Source organism: Haliotis cracherodii, unplaced genomic scaffold (assembly GCF_022045235.1).
Source record: "Haliotis cracherodii isolate W230 unplaced genomic scaffold, xgHalCrac1.p SCAF_5, whole genome shotgun sequence".
NCBI classification, from domain to species: domain Eukaryota; kingdom Metazoa; phylum Mollusca; class Gastropoda; order Lepetellida; family Haliotidae; genus Haliotis; species Haliotis cracherodii.
Genome location: NW_027266308.1, coordinates 29,992,555 through 30,018,593, shown reverse-complemented (window position 1 = coordinate 30,018,593; position 26,039 = coordinate 29,992,555). Strand labels below are relative to the sequence as shown.

At 41.5% G+C, this 26,039-nt stretch overlaps 1 protein-coding gene across 1 annotated transcript; it reads left to right on the top strand.

The window, feature by feature from the left end:
• The first annotated feature begins 458 nt into the window (after window positions 1-458).
• On the top strand, window positions 459-24,843 carry LOC139442631 (transmembrane protein 196-like). Its single transcript, XM_071223491.1, has 4 exons — window positions 459-682; window positions 1,284-1,845; window positions 21,145-21,201; window positions 24,507-24,843. Exons 2-4 carry the CDS (start codon window positions 1,693-1,695, stop codon window positions 24,840-24,842), a joined length of 546 nt encoding a protein of 181 aa, XP_071079592.1. The 5' UTR covers window positions 459-682; window positions 1,284-1,692; the 3' UTR covers window position 24,843.
• The last annotated feature ends 1,196 nt before the right edge of the window (window positions 24,844-26,039 follow it).

Genomic DNA, 26,039 nt, shown 5'->3' with positions numbered 1-26,039 from the left:
TCGCTTGCGTTAAAAGGGAGAGATGTGTCCTTCTTTAGCACAGTAGAGCGGTTAAATAGACGGAAACCCAATAATCAAAACCGATATTTGACGTGGTGAGCTGGCTGTTTCTTCAGGGTCGCTGCTTGAAGAATTCTCATTTTTTTATTTCTTAAAATAGCTGGAAATCTATCAGGGTCTGAACTATCAGGGTTTCCGGACAGACATATGTGTTAACAACCCCGGCCTTTGGCAATCCGTCACATTTTTCCGACATTGGCCGAATCTGAGATCGGGAATCATCGGTGAACGGAAACAAAAGCATTGAAAGGAGAGATTCTATTGAAATGAAATTCTATTTGTGGCGATCTTGATGCAGGCATCCTCCAGCAAATTCTGCAGATCAATAACTCTTCCTCGCTCCGACCAGCTTTGCATCCGATCGATCGATTGACTGACTGAGCATGCGCGGGATCGAAGAAGGAGTATGGCGGACGGTCGTCCTCCCGTGATACCAGTTGGTTGCGAGAGTGACCCCTGACTTGTTTAGGCAATGTCCTATTAACGTGGAAGCTTCATTCGACGCTTGTCAGTCACAGTTCCGTCGTTGGCCATCAGGTACTGCTCACTCAACCACGCTCGGCAGGACAGAGGCCTTGAAACAGAAGCAGACGACTCTAATAGACGAACTATTCTCGTGCAGGTTTGTTTACTGTCTTATCAACATACAGATCTGATATCGATATAATATTGATACACCTTACTACAGATTCCCATCCCTTTGAATTTTACAATCTCTGTCAATTGCTATTTTACATAAAAAAAAATCAATAAATGTTTTGAGGCAATTATTATGTTGTTCTGGTGAGCATGCTGGTAAATTCAGCAGGAGACACACGCAATGCCGTTATTAACTTCTATTGAACGTCCACTAAATCCTGACTTCCAACCATTCAACTCAGTTGGAGTTCCAGGATGTCGATAATGCCGACTTCATTTACAGACAATCACATTTGCCCTGGTGCGACAGGGATCGAATCTCGCTGGTGCGTGAGGGAAGAATATTTATCCCGCATCAAAAGAAAACACTTTCGCTAGCAGAGCAATTTCTACTTTTGTTGTTAAGAAAATCTACCAATACTCCTAGCGCTATCTCAAGTATTACCATGGCCTTAAATTTGATTTTGGAACCAAAGTGGACGAACAAAATCGTCCAAAATACTTTCAGTCCTATCTTACGCTTCTCTGATTCTGAATGGTAAATGTGAGGGGTCGATATTGAAGGAATGCCTCTGTATTTGCAGTATTTACACAGCATCTCGTTCCTGCCACTGCCTCTCTTTCCCGCCATTTCCTACAGCAGACGACGAGGAGCAGACGTCACTGTTAAACACATCTACTACCGCGACGTCGATGTAAAACGTGAAGACGGCTTTCTTTGCTCTCTGCATGGAACCAATGCGTGTCAATTGAAAGGCAGGTAACGTGTCCGCCTGTCTGCTTCAACGTTTCTTCATCGCTGACTAAGGAATCATTAAATTATAGAACATTATAGAACAGACTTATATTAATCGTTTAAACAGTGCAATTGGAAGAATTGAGGTTCAGAGGCAAGAACTGAAGAAACGCAGAAGAAATCATCAGCTCATTGTTCCCCTGAGCATCAACCCACAGCACCACCTGTTGCCCCGCCTGTTGCGCCACTCCCTCTCCATGATGATCCGACTGGTAGTAACCGCCGTCTACATCGTTTCCGGCTTCCACGCCTTCTTCGGGTTACTTAGCGTTGTCGTCGGTGTCATATCCAGCATCAAGGCAGAGGTGTGGCTTGCCCACAGTGTATCGCCCATCTGGAGCGGGGGATTTGTGAGTAGATTTTTTAAAACTTTTTAAAAGGATATATCTATCGTGCAGCCTTTGTTCAGCATGAAATTTAAAGTTGCACAGGATATGTCTGTCGCGCATCCTTTGTTCAGCATGAAATTTAAAGTTGCACTGGATATATCTGCCTTATATCCTTTGTACATTAAGAAATCAAAAGTTGGATATGTCATATATCCTTTGTCCAGCATGAAAGTTGCACGGGATATACCTATTGTGTATCTTTTGTGTTCTATGTAAGTTACATCTATTGCAACACTACTGACACTAGTGTTGAATTTAATCCTTAAGATCACAAAAGAAACGTTACCTGTAGTAACAGTTTCACAGAAATTCATCTCCGGCAATTGACTTGTGCCCCCTTGCTTAGTCCAATAGGCTAGAGAATGACAGACCACGATGTAAAGTGCTAGGGATTGGACACAGTAGTAAATCCCTTTTTCTGAGACCTGTAGCGTCATCTTTGAGATATTATGATTTGTGAGTGTGATAGTTTTAGAAAACTGTCACTTCATCTGTGATTCTTCTGTACATTGGCATAATAAGAAGTGGAAAGAAATAACACAGTGTTCTGTACACAGTAATACGTACAGCATCGCGTGTGTGTTGTCGCGTGCCGTTACTTGTGGGGCCCAGGGGGTTTGGCAGACATAATCACGCTTTATCCACGGTCAAGGACAAAGGCACAGGACAAAGGTCTTTGTGAACAAGCAGACCGAATGTACTAAAACGAAACCCATTTATGCTTATACAATATTCTGTTGTGCAACAGCTGAAAGGTCAATGTCTTAGCGGGTACCACTTTCAAGTGAGTGAGAGTATATTTTTTGTCTCACATCAGGAGACACCAAAAACGGCCATTACACGTCATAGCCATTAGGAGCATTGAACATGGACCATCGTCCTGACAGGCGAACGCTTTAACCGCCAGGCTACCCTACCGCCCCACTTTTATATACCCGGGTACTTTACAGTGTATGTTTTAGTACCTGGCGTGCCGATTATACACTATTATTACAAATTTACATTAAATTTACCCGGCGCCATGATAGCATTTTTCTATATACTGGTTTCAAAGTTTGTTCGCACAACAAGATTAACGCTTGCGGCCAAAACATGTACGATACGTGTACTAATATGTGTGAACGCGTTCGTATTTACGAATGTAGTGAGGTGAAATGGGGTTTAAGGTCGCATCCAAGATTATTGCACTTATATAGCGACGTGCATGTACGTGTGTGTGTTTGTGTGGCTGCTTGTACTGGTCCGGAATGATGCCGATTTATAGTGCTAGCTCACTGAGATACCATGCCGCAGTTTAACATGAATACCCCACTCAGACACAGTATACTGACTCCGAGCCGACCGGTCCTTGTTTTAGCCCCTTAATGCCGAGCGCCAGACAGGGTAACAACAAGTACCATCTTTAAACGTCTTTTGGTATGACGCAGTCGGGGTTCGAACCCCGGACCTTCCGCTCTCCGGGCGGACGCTCTACCACTAGACCAAGGACGCGGTCTCGTTCGTAAGTAATTAGGGGTATGGGTACAATAAGTGAAGCCCATTTCTGGTGTCCCCCGCAGTGATATTGCTGGAATATTGCTAAAAACGGCGCAAAACCATATTCACTCACTCACTGTTTCCGGTTTATGGGGTCACATTCCTTGCGCTAACCCTGGTGAGACCTAGACCTTCCTCATAACTAGCCCTGGTCGAGAATGAACGCCACCAATTGCAATTTATAATGGGCAGCATGTTTAAGTCTCATACCAGATTCTATGAAATTACATTTGAAGATTCTAACCCCATTAGAGGCCACGGTGTGTCAGCCTTCAATGTCATTTCGAAATACACAAGTGTGTGCACCACTATAGACTTGTGATCAATATGTGAAACTGTCTAAGAGCTGGGCAGTGAGAATCAGGCGATGAGGTGTAGCTCGTCCAACTGATGAAGCGGAGACTTGAAACTGCACCCTCTCTTGTATTATTTAGATCACGAGCTCGATAAAATCCGTCATCAACGTATCAAGCTTTTCACTGCATCGGGACTTGAAAAGAAATTGACTTATTTCTTCAAGGACTTTGCCGAAAACAATTATATGAAAGTGAATTTGTTTGTGTGGATGAAATAAAAAATATGTATGGAGAGAGAATGCAAAAGTATGTTATTGAGAGGAAGCTTTAGTCCCCAGGGAGTTGAGCGAAATTGCTACAGTTCCTATACTGACAGCGAGGTATAATCCCAAGGGAGATGAGAGTGCTTGAAAATGTTTACTGGCGTAGAGGTATACTCCCCAGGGAGATGAGACTGCTAGAATATGTGTACTGGAAAGGAGGCATACTCCCCAGGGAGCTGAGAGACTGGGATCATCGTATCTCTTAGGTGGTTCTTAACGTTTAAGCAGCTTCGTATTTAACATCCGCATGTTGTAAATTACCCTAGCTCTATACGTCCGCCAATGCTTACTTATTTCATGATATGTGTCTTTTCTAAAATAATCTCAATGTAATTATTGACATTCACGTGAATATATACTCTGCAAAGAAAGTGCAAAAATGATTTTACATGATTGTATATTTTACATATCATACAAATAATTATAGTAATTAGAACAGGTCATTGTGATTGACCCAGGTTCCATATGGCACACATGGGACAGTAGATTTTTTTAGATGAACGTCATCTGTTCTCAATACCTTGTATGACCACCATTAGAGTCCAAAACTGACTGGCATCATCGTCTCATGGAAGCAATCAGATCCCGAATTGAGGCCTGGGGATGTTCACCCACTCTGTCTGCAGGGTTTTTGTCGATGGTTCTGTGGTTGTTGCTGACGTGTTCGCAGTCGTTGATCCAGTGCATCCCATAAATGTTCGATTGAGTTTTAATCTGAAGACCTGGAGGGCCATGGCAGACCCTGAATGTTGTGATTCCAGAAAAAGGCTGTTGTCAGTCTTGCTATGTAAGGTCGGGCGTTGTGCTGGAAAATGACGTTCGCTTGTTTAATAATGGGAAGGACGCGTGGCCGAAGAATCTCATCCTTGTAATGTTGTGCCGTTAAATTCCCCAGAACTTGCACCAAGTCTGTCCTACCAGTGCAGGAGATAGACGCCCTCATCATCACACTACCACAACCAATTATGTCCACTTCCTGTCTGCAGTTTCGTGCATTACGTTACCCGCGAGGCCTGTAAACACGACATCTACCATCTGTCCGGCGAAGCATAAAACGTGACTCGTCACTAAACCAAACTTGTCTCACTCGAGGTTGTGGCATAACTCTGTGACCTTGACAAAATTGACGCCGCAGCCGATGATGCAGGTCCGTGAAAATGAAACCTCGAAACCTTCAGCGCGTGGACGGTTCCTCACTGACTGGGCTGATATCCTGGTATTGTCGTTGTTGTAGAGGTGGCCGTGGTGGTTCTTTCACCTCAGTGATTCTCCTGTTTGCAGACGATGGCGTTTTTGCGTTCGGCTTTCGTCAGTCGTGGCATGTTTTCGCTGTTCTCCGCCGTAAGTTTGTGATGGCATGCAAATAAAAACACAACGTTTTTATAGCACAACTAGTAATTTTGCACGTGCATGTCACGTTGGTATGTGTCGGCGCCGGGCTCTCACGTGGTTGTATTTTTGCGTTTTTTCCGTCTTCTCACCACATTTCTGCAGTACTTCATCCTTTCCACATAAATTAATCCCATTCCATGCAGAAATGACCCATTCAAGTTTGGTACTAATTTTTGGAGATATCGGCAACACTATTTGTTGCGTTTCTTTTTTGCTTAGTATAAATGTAAATGTTCCGAAAGAGTGGGAGACATGACTATGATTCATATTTAATTGATTGAAGTACAATGTTGCGTGCACTACGGACTTGGCCTTCAACAAAGACGAGCGATGTCAAGGAAAATCCTGTTTGGAACATGCAACTTTGGATCAATTCTATTACAAAGTTATTTTAAATAATAATGACGTGGGCTCCCAAATCAATACCAGATGATTGAGTCCTTCTTCCAACCTGCCCGGAGCCGGGAGGACGGAACCATTGAGTGCATCCTGCTATATTCATAAACTTAGACAATGCCTCGCGAAAGTATGGACAAAAACGCTACACAAAGTAAAAATATAACTTTGAAGTAGATTATGAAACCATGATCTGTCAGCACCGGTTATCATGAAGCAGGAAGGAAGGAAATATCTTCCCAAACGAAGCCTGTTTTTATCTCTGAAATTTACCTTATTTTTTTTAAAACCCATTAATCCAATACGATCTTATAAATTTTGAGAGCATTGTTTTTTTATTGCCCAAGCCGTATTGCCACTTATTCAATGTTGTTATAAGTCATGAGTTTGTTAGCGATTCGCTGTGCAGAGTTGGCACGCCAGAAACCTTTGATTGTGGGTTCGAATCCCGGTTTCGCCCCGATTAGCGATTATGTTTCTAGGTTTGTCAGCACCATACCCGTGCTCGTGGGTTTCACCGAAGTGGTAAACATCTGAGACCTGCATCACTTCGGGCATTAAGCTGACACGCCGTGATATAACTGGGATACTGTTAAAAGCGGCGTTAAACCCAACTCACTCACTCACTCCAACACTGAGAATGTTCAATGTTTCACAGGCTTACACGCTGCTTTTGAACCAAGTACACAACCAGGCAGCATATTTCTCTAGGCATCAGACTAAGTACTTTCTGCTGCTGAAAATGGACAAAATTGGCAATATTCGATCACTGTATCTTTGTCCACATATTTCCCGTATAACATGACTAAAACATCAAGACTTTTATGAGGATATTCCTATACCTTCACGTTCGTGGTGCATTTCAGACTTTAGGTACACGTGCACTCCCTCATTCAACTTAAAATTACACCACATTCGCCAAGGTTAAATTCAATGATTGGAATCAAATCAGCCTTCCCGAACTGTTCCCATTACGATCCTAATGTTCCTTGTTCAACTCAGGACATACCCCGACCGCAGTCCATGGGATGCAGATAAGCGAAAGTCTATTACTGACGTTAAGTCTAATAGGGCGTGTGGCTGCTGGCATGAGACAAGAAGAAATGAAGAAAACACTTCATCACTCTGGTGTTGACATGGTAGTGTTATCCCGACAACTGTCGACGAGTTCTTCACTGTGCCTATACATCAATCAGTATTAGTGTTCAGCTTGGTTTTACCAGGGTTTCAAGGAAGGGGTAAGGGTTATAAGCGGGAAAGGGATGATTCTCTTGTTAAGTAGTGACATTTACAAGCAAGGACGTTGGGAATGAATACATCGATGTATTTTGTTTAACAGAACAGCACTTCGTTGACAATGTTTCACGGCTTCCTTTGAGCACTGCAGCGACAATGTCGGACGCTGTTTGCGCCATACATGTATTCAAATTATTTTATATATTGATCAGATTTAGAGAAATAATTCAGGGCTTCTGTTGGTCGGTGCGAGAGAAATATAACAAGACTTCTGTTTGTTAGTGTAAGAGACATTTTTCACGGCCTTCGCAGTCTGGGTTAAATATGAGCTTAAACGTCAACTTCAGAGAACAACCAGTCTCAATTATCCACCGAAACAGATTACTTTGGGTGCAAAAGGCAAATCAGCTGTAGCTGTGAACAGTATATGAATCGCCAAATACTCAGGGCTTCTGTTTGTTGGTGTTTGAGAAATATTTCAGGGCTTCTAATGTTTGGTGTTGGGCGCTGTTTCGGGGCTTCTGATGGTCAGTGTTAGATAAATATCCCAGGGGTTCTGTCGAATGTTCACTCGCCATTAGTAATGCAGATCCTTGGGGTTACATAGGGCCAACACCATATGTACTTTTCTATTAAGAATTGGGTATGCCAAAAAGTATGTGTTCTATAATATACATGTATATATAACAATTACTGCAGGCCCCGTCTTAGTGTTAGACAGCGCTTTCAAGGCTTATGTTGGTCGATTTAGGGGCAATGTCCCGGAGCTTCTGTTGGTCGGGGTTAGAGAAACCTTTTGAGGGCATATTTTAGTCTGTGTGAGAGAAATATTTTAGGGCTTCTGTTCTGTATGAGAGAAGTATTTTAGGGCTCCTGTTGGTTAGTGTGAGTGGAATATTTTAGGGCATCTGTTGGTCATCATTATATATTTTTTCAGGGCTTCTGTTGATCAGTTTGAGAGAAATATTTGATGGCTTCTGGTGATCAGCAGTAAATAAATATTTCATGGCTTCTGTTGGCCAGTGTGAGAGAAATATTTCATGGCTTCAGTTGGTTAGTGTGAGAGAAATATTTCATGGCTTCAGTTGATCAGTGTGAGAGAAATATTTCATGGCTAATGTTGATCAATGTGGGTGCAATATTTCAGTGATTCAGTTGGTCCGCGTGAGAGAACTATTTCACTGCTGCAGTTGGCCAGTCTGAGAGAAATATTTCATGGCTTCTGTTGGTCAGCGTGAGAGAAATATTCATGGCTTTAGTTGGTCAGCATGAGAGAAATATTTGATGGCTTCTGTTGGTCAGAGTGAGAGAAATATTTGATGGCTTCTGTTGGTCAGTGTGAGAGAAATATTTCAAGGCTTCAGTTGATCAGTGTGAGAAATATTTCATGGCTTCAGTTGGTCAGTGAGAGACATATTTCATGGCTTCAGTTGGTCAGCGTGAGAGAAATATTTCAAGGCTTCTGTTGGTCAGCGTGAGAGAAATATTTCAAGGCTTCTGTTGGTCAGCGTGAGAGAAATATTCATGGCTTCAGTTGGTCAGCGTGAGAGAAATATTTGATGGCTTCTGTTGGTCAGCGTGAGAGAAATATTCATGGCTTCTGTTGGTCAGCGTGAGAGAAATATTCATGGCTTCAGTTGGTCAGCGTGAGAGAAATATTCATGGCTTCAGTTGGTCAGCGTGAGAGAAATATTTCAAGGCTTCTGTTGGTCAGCGTGAGAGAAATATTTCAAGGCTTCAGTCGGTCTATGAGAGTAATTTCGCTGATGCTGGGCCATATAGTGTCTGTGACACACGTTGCCCTTTGTATCCCTTTGTATGAAGTATAGGGTATGCCCAATAGTATGTGTCACATGTTCTTCATGTGTATTTCAATTTGGGGTTATCAGTGCCATGTGATGATAGCTTTTATACTCTCCACATCCAGTGATTCACCTTTTAATGTGTAATCAGATGCATCAAATGTTGCCAATATTCCAGAACAATTCAAATGAACTGCAAAGCTTTATGGCTGGCTATTTATTCCCTCTCAAAGTTAGACAAGATCAAACTTCGGAAAATTTACTGATTCACTGTTTGAATGTTTTCAACAACGGTCAGAAATTCAGGTAAACGTTTGGTGGAATTCGAAAGTGAGTGGAACTATCCCGGGGCTAGACAGAGACGAAAACATCTCACTTCATATCCTGAGCAGACGTTGTAATCTCTCCACAACTACTTCTCATTAACACAAATACTATTCTGTGCACAACTAGTGGTCATTATCGTTCATTATACCCTCAATCCTTTACCAGTCACCAAACTTTTTGAGCCAATTCAGATCTGCGAACTGGAAGGATGTTGCTGTGATTTACGATCAGATTGCCTATCATAGGCCGTTAACTGTCGTATTCAGCGATTCCCGTGGGGCAACCGCGGAATTGGCGGATAATCAAAATATCCATAACCAAGGACCTCTGAGAAAAGAAAAAAATATGTGAAGGAAAATTTAGCCGTAAATACCTAATTAAGGTACGTTTCGAATAACCTTAAGCGAGACTATTTACTATAAGTAATAAAAGTGGATATCCAACTTTCCTTACTTTTTTAGCTTCAAGAAATTGCAGTTGAGTGTTTTAGTGAATGCACATGCGTCCTTTTAAAATTTCTTCAAGGCAAAAAGTATAACAGTTACCAACAACCTTGTGATCTTATTTCTACAAAATAATTCTCTTTTGAAATGTCATGCATCCCCTTCGGCGCAATAGTTTTAAATTAGGTGTAAACTTTAACACTTTATTACGACTAGAAAAGTTCTTCCAATTTACAGATCTTGCATTGCGATCGACAATGGCTTTAAAATTCTATATGAACTCGACAGGAAGCGAATTACATCGTGTTTTTTCCCCGTTGTGCTCAAAGAACTGATTCTATTCAAATTTCCCCGTAAGATTTTCTCCCTGCAATCCTGTTTTATTTTCGGTTGGTTGGTATTCACATTGACAGCTCCGGAAATTACATAAAACTTGTCAGATTGTTGCCTTGAGCACAGTTTCGTATTTTCTGTACAATGCAGAGTCGTTCTCTCTTAAGTAACCACCGCTAGAGGCTCATCTCTGTGACAATAGCAGCTGATGGATCTATTTTAACACCCAAGTTTGTAAGTCTTGGGAGAAAATTTCTCCTTTCATATTATGACGTCAGTAAGAGACAAAATCACAATCTTTCGTCTAAAGCAAACATGGCGTTGAAAGGGTACACTCTTTTGAACCTAAAACGTCAACGCTAGATAATAACCAGTCTCGATTTTCTGCTGAAACTGATTCCATTGTGCGTAAAAGGCAAAACAGCGGTAAAAATTAAATGAATAGATCACTGAAAATAACTGATGACATCAGGTGTTCGCGAAAAGAAAAGAATGGGATGTATTGATGTGAATGATAAAAAAAACCCCACATAATAACAAACACACGATAGGGTAAAATATATCTCAACATCTGAAAACTGGCGCTCTACACTTTCAGGGGCGGTGCGATAGCCTAGTCGTTAATGTGTTCGCTCGTCACCAGAGGCTCGATTAAACCTGGGACGGTCGGGTAGCTAAGTGGTTAAAGTGTTTGCTCGTCACGCCGAAGACCCGGGTTCGATTCCCGACATGGGTACAATGTGTGAAGCCCATTTCTGGTGAAATATCTGAAATATTGCTAAAAGTGGCGTAAAACCAAACTTACTCACTTACTCTCACTCGATTAAACCACAAGGCTACAATGGAGCCTGTTTCCGAGACAATGCTTGAATAAAACTAAAGGCAGCGTAAAACATTAGTGTGTTCACTCATTCACTACACAGTGCCATAAGTGTCAAGTAAGTAAAGAATGATTTGGTCATTATAAAATTATTCTGCATCCTCTTCAGACAGGTTTTGACGTCTCTATTCCGATAGAAAACCAAACACATATCTCATAAAACCAATATGCCTCCATTACCTGTGGTCATAAACATGTTTGTTGCAATTCAATAAAACGTTAGAGTGTACATAAAATGCTCTCACAATGCACTAATTAAATCAAATAGCAGTAACTCATCCCTCACAATAGCCATGAATGTGCAAGCGCTTAGACCAATGTGTGCCGACTATTACTAACCTCGAGTGTAACGTAAACGGTTAAATTTCCGATCAAACCATGTCTCGGTATTAGCTGACTACACGCTGTTTTACAATACCACTGCGTAAACTTGTCGAGCCATATTGTGTTTTATTTAAGTCGGTTTCGCCGTATCAATCTACACCCAAAAAATAGATTAATTACCCCAGTCGTTATGGCTGCCGGGTTTTCTGGATGAGTATATCGATTCTGTGTATCTCTCGTTATCCTGCTTTATATTTCTCATAGATTTTTTCATCCAAAAAAGTATCAGCCGCTTTTCCAAGGCTTATTGATCACCCGGCTTATTCTAACCTTTAACCTCCTGAAGCGAATCATGATTCAAACTGCCTTACTTAGCTCGAATAGATTATATCATTTGACGCAAATATTTATTTTGTTCACTGGACCCTTTCTGAAGTTTGCTTGGCTCGACGACCCCCAAGGCAAGGCTATTCAGGTTCGGCTTTTCCTGTTTCTGGAATCAAGATGGCGGTTTGATTCATATTGAATCTTTTCTTCAAAGACACTTAATATTTAAAGGGTATAATCTATATATAATCTCTCACGCAAAACGTTTTCAGAGAATGAAACACGACAGTAATGCAAGAGCGCCATATACGTTGCTCACAGCGCAAGGCTAGTTTGAAAACGGATTCGTATTATGGCTCTTCGTTACTGCTTAATTTGAATTTTACTAGAATCGCATTGCGCTGGCATAATCAAATGTGAATTATATGCAATTAGACTATTATTTAATTTGGTATGCAGATGCCTAGAATATTTCGAAGAGACATTAAGATTGATTTTGTTGGATTCCATTCCGAGTCGTTGTGCATTGTAGGCTTTAAGCAATACTTTCAAATCGTACGTACATTTGATTCCTGCCATTCAATCGCCCAGAAAAGGAAATATTGTCTGAACATGCATATGTTGCTCACTCATAGGGTCAGTCACTGTTGGTCTGTAGTCTGTTTTTAAGCATAAGCATTCTGCAAATTATCCAAACTGGACCAGACAATCTACTGATTGATATTGTGAGCATCGATCCAAACCGTCAGGACCAGTTCTAACCCGGAATTCCCACGGGGGCCACTTTAATATGGAATGAAAGCCCATAATCAAGTCGAATCTGATATTACCGGCAGATCCTGGCACAACTAAGGGACGCAACTGTCTACTGTGAATTTTGGCGACCAAATAACCCAAGCTCTCAGTTATTTTGAGGAATGAAGTCGGCGACACCATGTCAGGAATAAATGTCAAAAAGACATTACAGCATACGGAATAACCGCAATTATTCCTGTTAAGGGTTCATGTGTATAGGATTTTAATAAAAGTAACCACATCCTGAATATAAAATACAAAAAAACCCATCAGTTTGGATTCTTACGAGAGTGTAGGTCCCAGCATGTGTAGTTCATGAGGTGGCCTCGCCAATATAAGGCAGAACCAATCTTGCACTTTGTAATGCATAAATATATTTTATGAAGTCTGGCGTTTTAAAGGATTATTGGAAGAGCTTGAAATAGGATTCTTAAAGAAGACCGCTTACGAAAGGGGACTCATGACTGTCTTTCAAACTTTGAAATCCATTGCCATTAAACAGAACACGTGAGCGTATTATTACCGCCTCGTTGATTCATGAAATGACATCTACATGAAAGTAACAATATCGTGTGCAGACTGTTGTCGGCCTAGGATACCTGCTCGGAAGTACAAATAAAAAAGTGTGTAGAAGAAAACGTCAATGTCTAAGATGACAAAGAGTGGCCTTCTGAAATGTTATTCGCAAAGGTCACGTTCGCCCAGTTCCAGAGAGCAGGATATGCATATATCAACCGATGTCATTTTTAATATGGAACTTCAAAAGCAAAGACCGATGGTGGATCTGTTATCCGGATCAAACGGTAACAACAAAGTGTCTGGTGATGTGCTGACGTCATCATTATGTGACGCGCTGTCAGAACGCCGTCAAAGATCACACAGTGATTGTTGGTAAAGAATATGCTGGAATATGTTTTAGAAATGTAGAGATCAAACGAAATGTCAAAATGTAACTGCTTGTCTGAAGGCGGATATAAACCCGGTGTGCGTCAGAGTAGTCTACTAATAGATGATAGTGTGCCGAACCCTTTGTCTCCAGGACACCTGGTGTCAAGACTTAGTCTGCGGTTTCGGGGCGGGGCGAGGTGGGAGGCGGGGTAGGAGCCTGAGATTTTGCTTCGAGATTACAGACTGTAGATGTTGTTCAGCTACAGCTACAAAACGAGATAGAATATTATTTAAAACTTCTTGCAACAATATGTTTCTTTTTTTAAAAGTCTGTAGCATAAATATTTTCTTCAGAATTTTTCGGGGTTCAGTTTCTTTCTCTTTTTTTTAATGATAAAATCCCAGGTGATTAGGGTAATTGACACCCTGATGTTACTTCTGGTCAAAATATTTTATGCAGACATGATCAGGATATGTCCAAATTTGATCAGTGACAAGGACGATGCCTGATGCAATTCCCCATTTCTACTGGTGCTATGTGTTTAGATGACTTGCCTTGCCTTTGTATGTGTTTGTGACGCGTGCCACCGGTTGGGCAAGAAACTTGTTGTGATAGTGATTCATAAACACATGCCCATGATATAGTCGGAAGCGTCCAGCGGATTCTGCGTTTAGCAGACATTTCTTTTTATTATGCAAAGAACTGTGTCGAGTATATTTTCAGTAAAATATTGAGCACTGGTTTCAGAAAAATGTAGATCACGAACATTTGTATTGTCTTGTTTGTCATGAGTCAATTTATGACCATCAGAAACGTTTTGTTTGTTTGTTGTTGAACGTCGCACTCAACAATTGTCCTGATATATGACGGCTGTGAATAATCGGGTTTCTTGACCAGACAATCAAGTGGTGGACATTGTGAGCATCGATCTACACAGTTGGGATACGATGACATTCATCAACCAAGTCAGTAAATCTTACCATCCGATCCCGCTAATCCCCTGTTACAACAAGCATGGGTTGCTGAAGCCCGTAAAGTGTCATCGTGGAATAGTTTGCGTCAAGTTGTATATTGCTGGGGAGGGGATGCGGTGAAGAAAACATCCTTTCACAGTGTGTACCATCTCGTGTATAAATCGAATCAACCACGTCCAAGTTCCCTGCATCATTGTTAAAGCAGATAATTATCTATGATCATTCCTTAAAGTGCATCGCGAAATAACACGAGCGGTCAAGACTGCAGTGTCAAGGTCAGGTCATGGCTCCTTGCTGCTATAAATCAACGTCATTTGTCGACCTTTCGTCATGGCGACTGGCTTCAAATACTTGGCTTAAATTGAACAGCGTAGGAACATGTAAAGCTCTGAGTGAAGTGGCCACTTTCTACTCGGGGATGATATTACTACGCCGAACAGTATGTCAGTGTGAGAGGCAGTATGCACAGGCAATCACTCAGACGGCCGAATATCAATACCGCCTGTTCTATAGCGGTGTATATTGAATTTCATACACTGTGCTGGCTCTCAAAGAACATCTTTCAGTCGTCTCGAGACAGGGGATTAATGAGAGCGTGATTCTTGTGAAGACAGTTGACACTGACTCTGACAGTGTATATCTGATGTTATAAAACAGGGAGAACTCTCCGTCACTGTGAAATTTCAGGTTGCTCGTGCAAAGTTAATCCCGTTATTATCGCAGACAATGGCCATTTTTCAGTTGCCCATTTAATAGGAGATAATAAATGTTGTCCCTTAAATATATGTAGTAGGGAAAACGTTTCACCGTGAGTTATTTGATTATGGAAAATCTGCTTAGCAAATAAAATGATCTGAAGATTTACTTTTAGTGTTCTTTTCATCTGAACGTATTTGTTAGTATCAGAACCTTTTTGTTCGCATGTATCAGAACTGGGTTTTTTCCAGCATCAGAAGTAACACGTTTATCAGCAGCAAAACTAACTTGACTCCCAGCATCAGAATAAATGTGTTTTTCAGCATCAGAACTAACTTGTTTGTCAGCATCAGAACTAACTTGTTTGTCAGCATCAGAACTAAATTGTTTGTCAACATCAGAACTAACTTGTTTGTCAACATCAGAACTAACTTGTTAGTCAACTACAGAACTACCGTGTTTGTCAACATCAGAACTACCGTTTTTGTCAACATCAGAACTAACTTGTTTGTCAGCATCAGAAGTACCGTGTTTGTCAACATCAGAACTAACTTGTTTTTCAGCATCAGAACTAACTTGTTTGTCAGCATCAGAACTAACTTGTTTGTTAACATCAGAACTAACTTGTTTGTTAACATCAGAACTAACTTGTTTGTTAACATCAGAACTAACTTGTTTGTCACCATCAGAACTACCGTTTTTGTCAACATCAGAACTACCGTGTTTGTCAACATCAGAACTAACTTGCTTGTCAGCATCAGAACTAACTTGTTTGTTAACATCAGAACTAACTTGTTTGTTAACATCAGAACTAACTTGTTTGTCAGCATCAGAACTAACTTGTTTGTTAACATCAGAACTAACTTGTTTGTCGGCATCAGAACTAACTTGTTTGTCAGCATCAGAACTAACTTGTTTGTTAACATCAGAACTAACTTTTTTGTTAACATCAGAACTAACTTGTTTGTCAGCCTCAGAACTACCATGTTTGTCAACATCAGAACTAACTTGTTTGTCAACATCAGAACTACCGTGTTTGTCAGCATCAGAACTAACTTGTTTGTTAACATCAGAACTAACTTGTTTGTTAACATCAGAACTAACTTGTTTGTCAACATAATGCTTTGTTTGTCAGGGTCAACTAAACCACCATGAGAGAAGTACCATCGCAGCACGTTGTAAATCGTTGTGTCGACCCACTGGTTATTGGTTCAAATCAGAGTTCCTCCTCTGTCGGCATAATAAACAGCTAATTAATTTCACCCGAGATTTCAAAGCCTACCACCTGCGTCCTATTGAGCATCATGTGCTATTTTGGTAATACGGATGCGAAATAATTACTTTATCCTCCATGACAATGGTGATCGCATGTGTCAAGACAATAACGTATATTCAGTCTGTAGTTAATAAGGCTTATTTACTACAGATTGAATTTACTTAGTAGTATCGGGGGCACGGTTTGCCTAGTCGTCTAAGGCGCAGTGATTCGCTGTGCAGAGGTGCGTCCCTTGGGCGCGCCAGAAACCTATGATTGTGGGTTCGAATCCCGGTTTGCCCCGATTATGTTTCTAGGTTTGTCAGCACCATACCCGTGGTCGGGTTTTTTATCTAAGTGGTAAATGTCTGAGACCTGCTTCACTTCGGGATTTCCTCCCACAAGCTGACACGCTGTGATATAACTGGAATACTGTTAAAAGCGGCGTTAAATCCAACTCACTCACTTAGTGGTCTCACTGGTATATCAAAATATGGCATTGTTCTAAACTAAACTAAAAGAAGGATGAAAAAACAAAAATGGGATCCCAAACTGGCCTTCCACTGTACAGATAGTTCTCAAAACGAATACGACTAAATGTAACGCAGGGCAAATAGTTCCAGGAACCAGTCTATTTGAAAAGGCTGCAACGCGGAATACATTCAATGTTGTCATGTTAGGGAACGGTGTGTGCTATTGGTATACATTTACATACAAAGCCGTGACGGCATGAAAGTTGACACGAGTATTGCACTAGAATGCACTTATTTATTTATTTTTCTAAAAAAGATTTTGGAGAACACAAAAAATATGTTTACAGAATATAGTTCACATGCAATCTTAAATACATACAAGTTACAAAGTATATCTATAGATGATAACAAAGAAAAACTATTCAGTGGCATATTGTTGGATTGTGCAAGTTTGTGGTTTTAAACGAATAGGTGGTGACAGAGAGACCAAAATGTCATGAACTGTGTGTATTTACATTGTGAAAATGATATATTTCTGTCGATGTAATATGAATCGGTTATTTCTTGTTTGATATGTGGTACATTTGGTATGGAGTCGGAAAAGTTTGATTTGAATATGTTTTGCTTTGTTACAGTTAGCATATGATTTAATATATCAATTCGTTTTTGCTGATAGTCACTTATTAATCAAACGTCAAATGCTTTTTCCTCGACACCACTGCAAACTTATAAATACTATCCCAGCTGAAACGTTTCCTCAGTTATCTTAAACGTACACATATTCAATCTCACATTTTTTCAATCTTATATTACACACACCTCTTATTAAACTCTATGCATGTCGTACGGGGCAAGTAAACGGATCTAGTTGGTCTGGTTAGGGGAGTCCGTTGGGCACGCCCGAAACCTATGATTGTGGGTTCGAATCCCCGATTATGTTTCTAGGTATGTCAGCACCATACCCGTGCTCGTGACTTTCACCAAAGTGGTAAACGTTAGAGACCTTCACCACTTCGGGCTTTCAACAACGGTCGTAATCCTACATTAAAACGTTCAATTCAAGTTACTTATAATGACTAGAGAGTATTCTTAAGACAACAAGTTCAAAACTAAACATAGTTTGTTTTTTTAATTTGTAGAGAACTAGCATTTACCTTGAAAGTTCTGGAATACCATGCATGGAGAATTGATAAGTATCTAATTAGCGTCTTCTTCGAAAGTGCTAAAAGAATAATAAAGTGTAGAATTGTATTTTAAAGAGCACATAAATGGCAAAGATGAAACTAAACAGCAATTCTTGCAATTTTTGCAATTCTCACTGATGAGTGAATTTTTCATTACTTAGAGCAACAATTGGGATCCATCGTCTATATGACGCGTCAAGTCATCCCGAAATTAGCCCCTCATTACAGTTCTGGCGTGAATTTAACACCTCTACCCCATCCCTTAACACCACACATCAAGATTCATCCTAAGTGACCTTCACCTTTGTTCATCCAATCAGGATTGCCCTAAGAGTCCTGGGCTTCTTACTGGCTGACGTCACCTACGTGGTTAATGTCACGTATACGTCTCATCTGGAGCGCTGCTGGCCGAAACTCACTTAATTAAGTCGACTCTTCGCGATGATGAGGGTAAGACAAGGTGAAAAGCTGACACTGCCTCGTTTTGGTATTGAGTCGATAACGAGTCTGAAGTATGTTTATTCAGTGGGAGCCGCCGATATTACGGCATGTAATGTTCATGATTTACAATCATCCGGCTGAGAGCTTGTCAATATCCTAAACCCGGTCGTGAAATGTGGGCAAATTATTAATATCTGCCGGTAATATTGTGTTGTCCGCCATCGTTAGCTGGAAATGCTAGTGTCAGGCATGTGAGCAAACAACTGATGATGGAGAACCATAATATTTCTTTGATCAAAAGGGCACGAAGAACAAGACGGTTTTATCTCTTCAGACAAAGTCATACATTTTAACAGATCAGAGACATTGGTTGCAAAACAATTTCATAAGTTCGTACTCAGTATGCACATAGTATATATGACATAGCAGGCTTACAAATGCGCATGTTGGGTGTTTCTTTTTTATTTTAGATCATCTACCTTAATTATTTTTTATGTAAGCATACTTCATCTTAATCCGAAAGAAAATCTTTAAATATTGCTACTATATAAATTCTTTTCATTTTTTTTCTCTCAATCAATAACTTGTCGGTAAGGATTGGATACACTTACAGGTTTCTTAGGATACCCTCAAAAGAAACCTTATTATTTTCTAATGTTAAACCAACTGTCTTCAGTCCTCACATTTGTCTCTATTGACTCGTCGTTCTATTCTTTATTTCATTTTGTCAGTTTTGTGACAATTACTTGATAGAAACTAACTTTTACCTCAATATACTTTAGTCTATATTCTGTCATTTTCCGAACCTTCAAACTATTTTAGATGAAAAGCATCCTGTTTCGGTGAGCTGAAATCAATCCCTAGCTTATTCAAAGAAGAAATAATTGGACCCCACGGACATGACTGCCACCAAATCAGTAAATCATTGACCAAAATGCCATGACTTCTTTTTAAAGTTACATTGATAAGGCTTGTAGAGAATTCGTTTACGCTAACCAGAAAAGTACTTAATATTGATGAAGTCTTGGTTATTTCACTGTTGACTGGAAACTCAATCTTAAGATCATCTTCGATTATCCTGGTTATTTTATCCCCATTCTGTTATGATAAATACCCTGGACCTATTCGAAACAATTATTTATTTGGAGACTAATTCAAAATTACATGAGGCTAAATATAGCCGTCCAATCAAATTACACCCTTGAGCGAAAGATATTCTGTGCTGAGAGATTGAGATGGTGACGTCACTTCCGACACGAAGCAATGGAATGGAGATACAATACGCAGGATTTTCGAGGATACATTTATATACGTTATTTCCGTATATTGTATTGGGTTTGTATACCATTATACTGCGTTTGAATTTAATTTAATTTTCAGACTAACAAATATGCGAACCTGTGCCATGATCATGTGCCTCTAGTGGTGCTATAATTCCAAATGGACCCCGACACGAAGTTACTTATATGATTATAAAGGAACACTCTTGATAGAAACGTCATTTCCCAAATATGCCAAGATGGTACAATTTAGTAACTTACTAAGGTTTCTCTATTTAACCAGGCTCAACACATAATGTGTCCTAAATCTATTTCGAAGGCCTCCGTGGCCTAGTGTTAAAGCGTCTGCCGGAGAGCGGAAGGTCAGTGGGTCGATCACCGCCGCGTCAGACCAAAAGACGCTAAAAGATGAACTTGTTGTTACCCTGTCTGGCGATCGTCATGAAGGGTATGAAACAAGGACTGGTCGGCATACTGTGTCTGAGTGGGGTAGCCATGTAAAACTGCGTCATGGTATCTCTGTGTGCTAAAACAATAAAAACAACGGCATTAGTCTTAGACAGTTTTAGAGAAGAAGCAAATCACACACACACACACACACACACACACACACACACACACACACACACACACACACACACATGCATGCACATGTCTGTTAAAAGCACTTTGTTCTACCTTAAAAAATAATATGTAAATTGTAATTTCGCCAAATGACAATCAACGTGAAAGTTGGTCAGCGGGGGTCAGCCTGACATTCGTTTCTAAAACGCCCTTCACCTCAGCAAAGGTCGGTTTGTTTGCGTTTAGTTCTTCGGGGATTTAATATCCGGGCGTTGCTTGAGTGGAGGCTTTCTGATTAAAAATCAGTCATTATAGTAGCTATTATTGATGCCTGACTCGGTGATTAGTGATTACGCAACACGTTTCATGGTAATTGCAAAACGTTGCTCTCTTTTTTTCCTTCATTGTTGTAAAAGCAGCATGTGCTGTAGTATCTGCAATGTAGTTTAGCGTAGTGCAGTGCAGTTAAGTGCTATGCAGTTTTGCGTTGGTTGCTGTGTTATGTTGTGTTGTGTTTGCTGTGCTGTGCTGTTCTGTGCTGTGCTGCACTGTGCTATGCTCTCCGATACGGTGCGGTGTGCTGTGATGCGGTGTAGTATTGTAGTGTTACTTAGACGAGTGGAGTGGAGTTAAGTGCAGTGCAGTGCAGTGCAGTAATAGTTTAATTCATGAAATCGAAGGAATTTTACAATTTTGTGTGAAAATTTTGATGCGAACCTTATCCAATACCAAGATAGCACAATACGTTTGTATTTGATGTCAGTGGCAGATTCCTCTGAACTAAGCTTTATTTAGGGTATCCCTGACATGATGGAGGGTCGCCTGGACGTGACACCTCCCGTTCTGATACCGAAGGTTGGCTTTAAGCCATGCTGTGCCCTCTTTGATGTCACGATACCGAGAACTTGCTACATTTGCTTCGATTCGAAGATAATACAACAAATTTGCATCCTAGCTTCCATTTCAAAGACGTTTACCTATCTCCTAACGCATTACGTCAGTGACGCCATGTCACGTTTTTAAAACGTGTATTCCGTTGACTATTAGTATTTATTTAGAGAATTAGTAAATAATCTGTTTTGTCATTATTTCAGTTTATCATTACTGGCACACTGGGGGTCCTGTGCGCACGAAAGAAGTCATCTTACGTGGTAAGTACACATGCAGGAACGTGATGTTTCTCGTCAGCGTGACGTCATACCACTCTCCCTTTTCATCCTGTCTCTTTAACTGAAAATAACGTGTGTAACGTAATGGGCATTTCCCACGTTAAAAATATCCTTATTCAACAAATATTCCCCATGAAGAAAATATATATGAAGGAGACACGATATTCTTCTTCTATCGTACAGTGTTAGCTTTCATCTATCTTCATCTCGTCCCTACGTCAAAGAAGTCTATCTTAGTAACATCTCGAACCTAATGAGGTTACTCGCGTACGTACACTAATGATTAAAGGAACAAGCTCATCCCTTTGGAAAATGTCGTTGGCGGATGAAGCTGCGAGCGCTGACAAGGTTACCAGTGGTTTGCTCAGAGCACTGACTGTCTTATTTAGCCTACGAAACGGGAAGAATTCTGTCGCTCTTCCAAATAATTCCTCTTCAATCTGTGGCGTAAATTCGCTTGTTAGTCGTGTCTGCTTGGGTCACATCCACAATGCATACTGAACTGCAGGTTTACCCTGTCCATTATAACAACGTGCTGAATTGGAAAATAAGGTTGAAATACTGACAGTGTATCAAGGGATTAATGCTGATGTTGATAAGCATTATTGTAGGGTGCACTTCTCAACAGCAACACACCAAACTGATACTAACTTTACGGTGGAAAGAATTTGATTTACGTAGACAGTCCTCCAAAGTTTGCCACTATAAAGGAACTGATAGGCAATAAATCAAGTCTGCCACATTGAAAGGGGCAAAACACTAGAAATAATGTGAAGAAGATGGCAATTTTCTGCTGTAGAATTTTCATAAAATGACGGAAATAAATCGAATTTATCAAACCAAATGACAGAACCACCATAAAATTAGAATGGGTTGGGGGATGTAGCCACGGCAGGCAAACAAGCGGAGTCGAAAATTATGGATTTATTTTGGTGGCAGCGGTGAAATAGTCGGAATTCCCGTGAATTCGTTACAATGGTCGTGATTACTCCCTCTGCAGTCCGATCTGGTGGCGATAATTAATTGTGCAGAATTTCGTGAAGATTTCCTAATTAAGTTTTATAACCTTATTCGGTTTTGTTAACACGGATAACAGAATGGCAGATTGTCGATCACGCGGTGCGGTAGCAGGCGCTGTGGACATGTTAATCCTCTTCCGCGGCGACATGGTCCGTTGGAGACGTTCCAAAGATCGTCATCAAGTGATTTGTGTTCCGGGAAAACCAGATTTGAAACCTCTTTACAGCTCATTTTGAAAAGCTAATGTCATCAGCTTGCTCTTTCTATGTGTTCACCGTGGGTTCTAAAAGAAGCGCTGTCCATTAGGATCTGTCAGTGGTATTGCTCCAGACCGACCACGAGGCAACAACGTGACCGCTTCAACGGCCGTCTGACGGGACGCGCTAGCAAAACCTCATCGCGTTGCTGCCCGCATGCCCAGTATCGTTTGTTCTGTAGTCACGTTATATACTTTACATATTTGACATGAACCAGCTGTCCCCATTCAAGCTATTAATTTGGCTTCGCCAGCCGTTATGTATATGTACAATGTTGTCATTCACACTCTCCTGAAACATGACGCCACCCACTGCTCTGTTTCATGACGTCACCCACTGCTCCGTTCTATGAAATCACCTACTGATCTGTTCTATAAATCACCAACTGCTCCGTTCCATGACATTACCCACTACTCTGTTCCATGACATCATCCACTGCTTCCTTCCATGACATCACCCACGGCTCTGTTCCATGACATCTCCCACTGCTCCATTCCATGACATCACCCACTGCTCCGTTCCATGACAGCACCCACTGCTCTGTTCCATGACATCACCCACTGCTCTGTTCCATGACATCACCCACTGCTCTGTTCCATGACATCACCCACGGCTCTGTTCCATGACATCTCCCACTGCTCCATTCCATGACATCACCCACTGCTCTGTTCCATGACAGCACCCACTGCTCTGTTCCATGACATCACCTAGTGCTCTGTTCCATGACGTCACCTAGTGCTCTGTTCCATGACGTCACCTTGTGCTCTGTTCCATAACATATCCCACTGATCTGTTCCATGACGTCACCTAGTGCTCTGTTCCATGACATCACCTAGTGCTCTGTTCCATGACATCACCTAGTGCTCTGTTCCATGTCGTCACCAACTGCTCTGTTCCATTACATCACCAACAGCTCTGTTCCATTACATCAGCCAGTGCTCTGTTTCATGACCTCTCCCACCGCTCTGTTCCATGACGTCAAACACTGCTCGCTTCCATGACGTCTCCTACTGTCCTGTTCCATGACATATTCTACTACTCTGTTCCATGACATCACCCACTGCTCTGTTCCATGACATCACCCACTGCTCCGTTCCATGACATCACCCACTGCTCCGTTCCATGACATCACCCACTGCTCTGTTCCATGAATTCACCTAGTGCTCTGTTCCATGAAATCTCCCACTGCTCCGTTCCATGACATCACCCACTGCTCTGTTCCATGACGTCACCTAGTGCTCTGTTCCATGACATCACCTAGTGCTCTGTTCCATTACATCACCAACAGCTCTGTTCCATTACATCAGCCAGTGCTCAGTTTCATGACATCTCCCACCGCTCTGTTCCATGACATCTCCCACTGCTCTGTTCCATGACATCACCCACTGCTCTGTTCCATGACATCTCCCACTGCTCTGTTCCATGACATACCCCACTGCTCCGTTCCATGACATCACCCACTTCCCTGTTCCATGTTTTATAATAACATGTTGTTTTATATCATGACATCATCCACGGTTCCATTCCATGACATCCCCTAGGTCTTGACATGACATCACCCTGTGTTATACACCATGATATCACCAACATGATACCTCCTTATATTCTATAACATGACATCACTCACTGTTTAGAAAGATACATCACTATATTTTCTGTTTCGTGATATCGTCCAGTGTTGTGTACCGGGACAACACTCTTTGCTCTGTAACAATGAACAACTTTATATTCTCTACCATGAACCTGTGTTTAATAGGCCACCCTTTATACACATATCTTCAACATTGTACCATGTATGTATCCTGTATCAGGGTGGCTCTGTGAAGATCCGAGTTATAATTGGACTTCAGCATTCGGGATCTGACTTGGTTCATGCATGTCATCGCATACCATTTGCGCAGATCGATGACCATGATGTAAATCACTGGATTGTATGGTCCAGACTCGAATATTTGCGTTAATCAAAATGCAAACTGTATCCCTGTGAAATACCTTTGCCATCTGTTCCAGATAATGTGCTTCACTGCCTTCTCGGTGGTTTCCCTAGTAACGGCTGTGGTCAGCATCCAGCTGCTGAGACTCGGCCTGGTCAACCACACGACGGACGGACACACCTTCCAGAAAGAGAACAAGGACATTCTCATCTTCGTTGCCCTGGCAACGGCGGGGTCCGAGTGTCTAGTGTGCCTTATCTCCAGCGCCCTGAGTTGCCGTATAGCGAAGGTTGCCAAGGAGGAGATGTGTAAACGGCGAGAGGGCATGTTCCATGTTAAGGTATTAGGTCAGAAGGATATTGTAGTAGTAACACGACCCTTCACTGAAAATGAAGACGTCACCGCTGTGTGAGCTTTACGTCATCACTTCCTGCACCGCTCTCCCTGCCTCTCCTCGCCTCTGCCACCCGGTTCAACAGAACACTGACCTCTTCCTTTAGTGATGACGTCACCACCCATCCTCCATGTCCCGAAAAAGTTGTGTCTGTTAGACTTCTGTGACGTCCGTCCGTCCGTTCCCGTCAAGCTCCTGCTGCTGCTTCTTGTGTGCCCTGTGTTCCTCAGCATCTCCCAGTGTCGCTGTATATGTATGTTTTCCACACAGGAGGATGGGGAAGATGAGGAGGGGGAGGGAGGCGGTGACGATAACCCAACGACGCTGGCCGGTCACGTGACCAACTCACAGCCTCTAGAGGAGGGGGGAGTGGAACTGGACATTATGTCTCCAAGAACTGCCGATAGAACGCAGAAAGAGAGGACACCTTTTGATATCAGAGAAATCGTGAAGGAGTGTCAGTCGGACTCTAGTTATGAGAACCAGCGCGGCGAAACAACGTGTGACGTACACACGCCGTTCTATGTGACCAACATGCAGGAACCATCGCAGAGATTGTGGGACCTGGGTAACGCCCAGAGATACATTTGCACAGAGCCTGTCAGTCTCTTCGGGGGAGGTAACTCGAGCAGAGACTCAATCCTTCCCAGTATCCAGTCCTGATACCAGCAGTAATAAGAACAAAGGGGAGATAACCCGTCTCGGAGAGAAGCAATGGAGAAAAATGCAATACAAGTAGAGACTATGACCTGTGATTTTAGGAAAGGTGCCAAATTTCCCTGATTTGCCAAATAATAACATTACAAGGGAGTGGTCGAAACTTCTATAAACAGCAATTCAACCATCGTTGCGTGTCCATGCGGGGTCGGTGAGACTCTGAACACTCAATAATCCATGAACCTTACGAAGCTCAGAGGCAATATTTCCAATAGGAATCGTTAAGCATGTGCTTTGCATGGCTGGGACTCTCGTGTTCTTTGTTCATTGATATTCACACTTTCATGTTCAGAAACTGTTTCATTTCAAGCAAATTACGTCACAATTCGTAATGTGTAGGAAACATCGTCATGAAACATCACTTAGTATTTTGGCAGATGCGTTTTTTGCACGAAGTAATCAATATATATGCAGTGCTTTTATTCTCTTGTCTTTGAATTTAGCATGACAATTCACTGAATTCCACAACGCCAGGTAATACTACAGAATTTGAGGAGG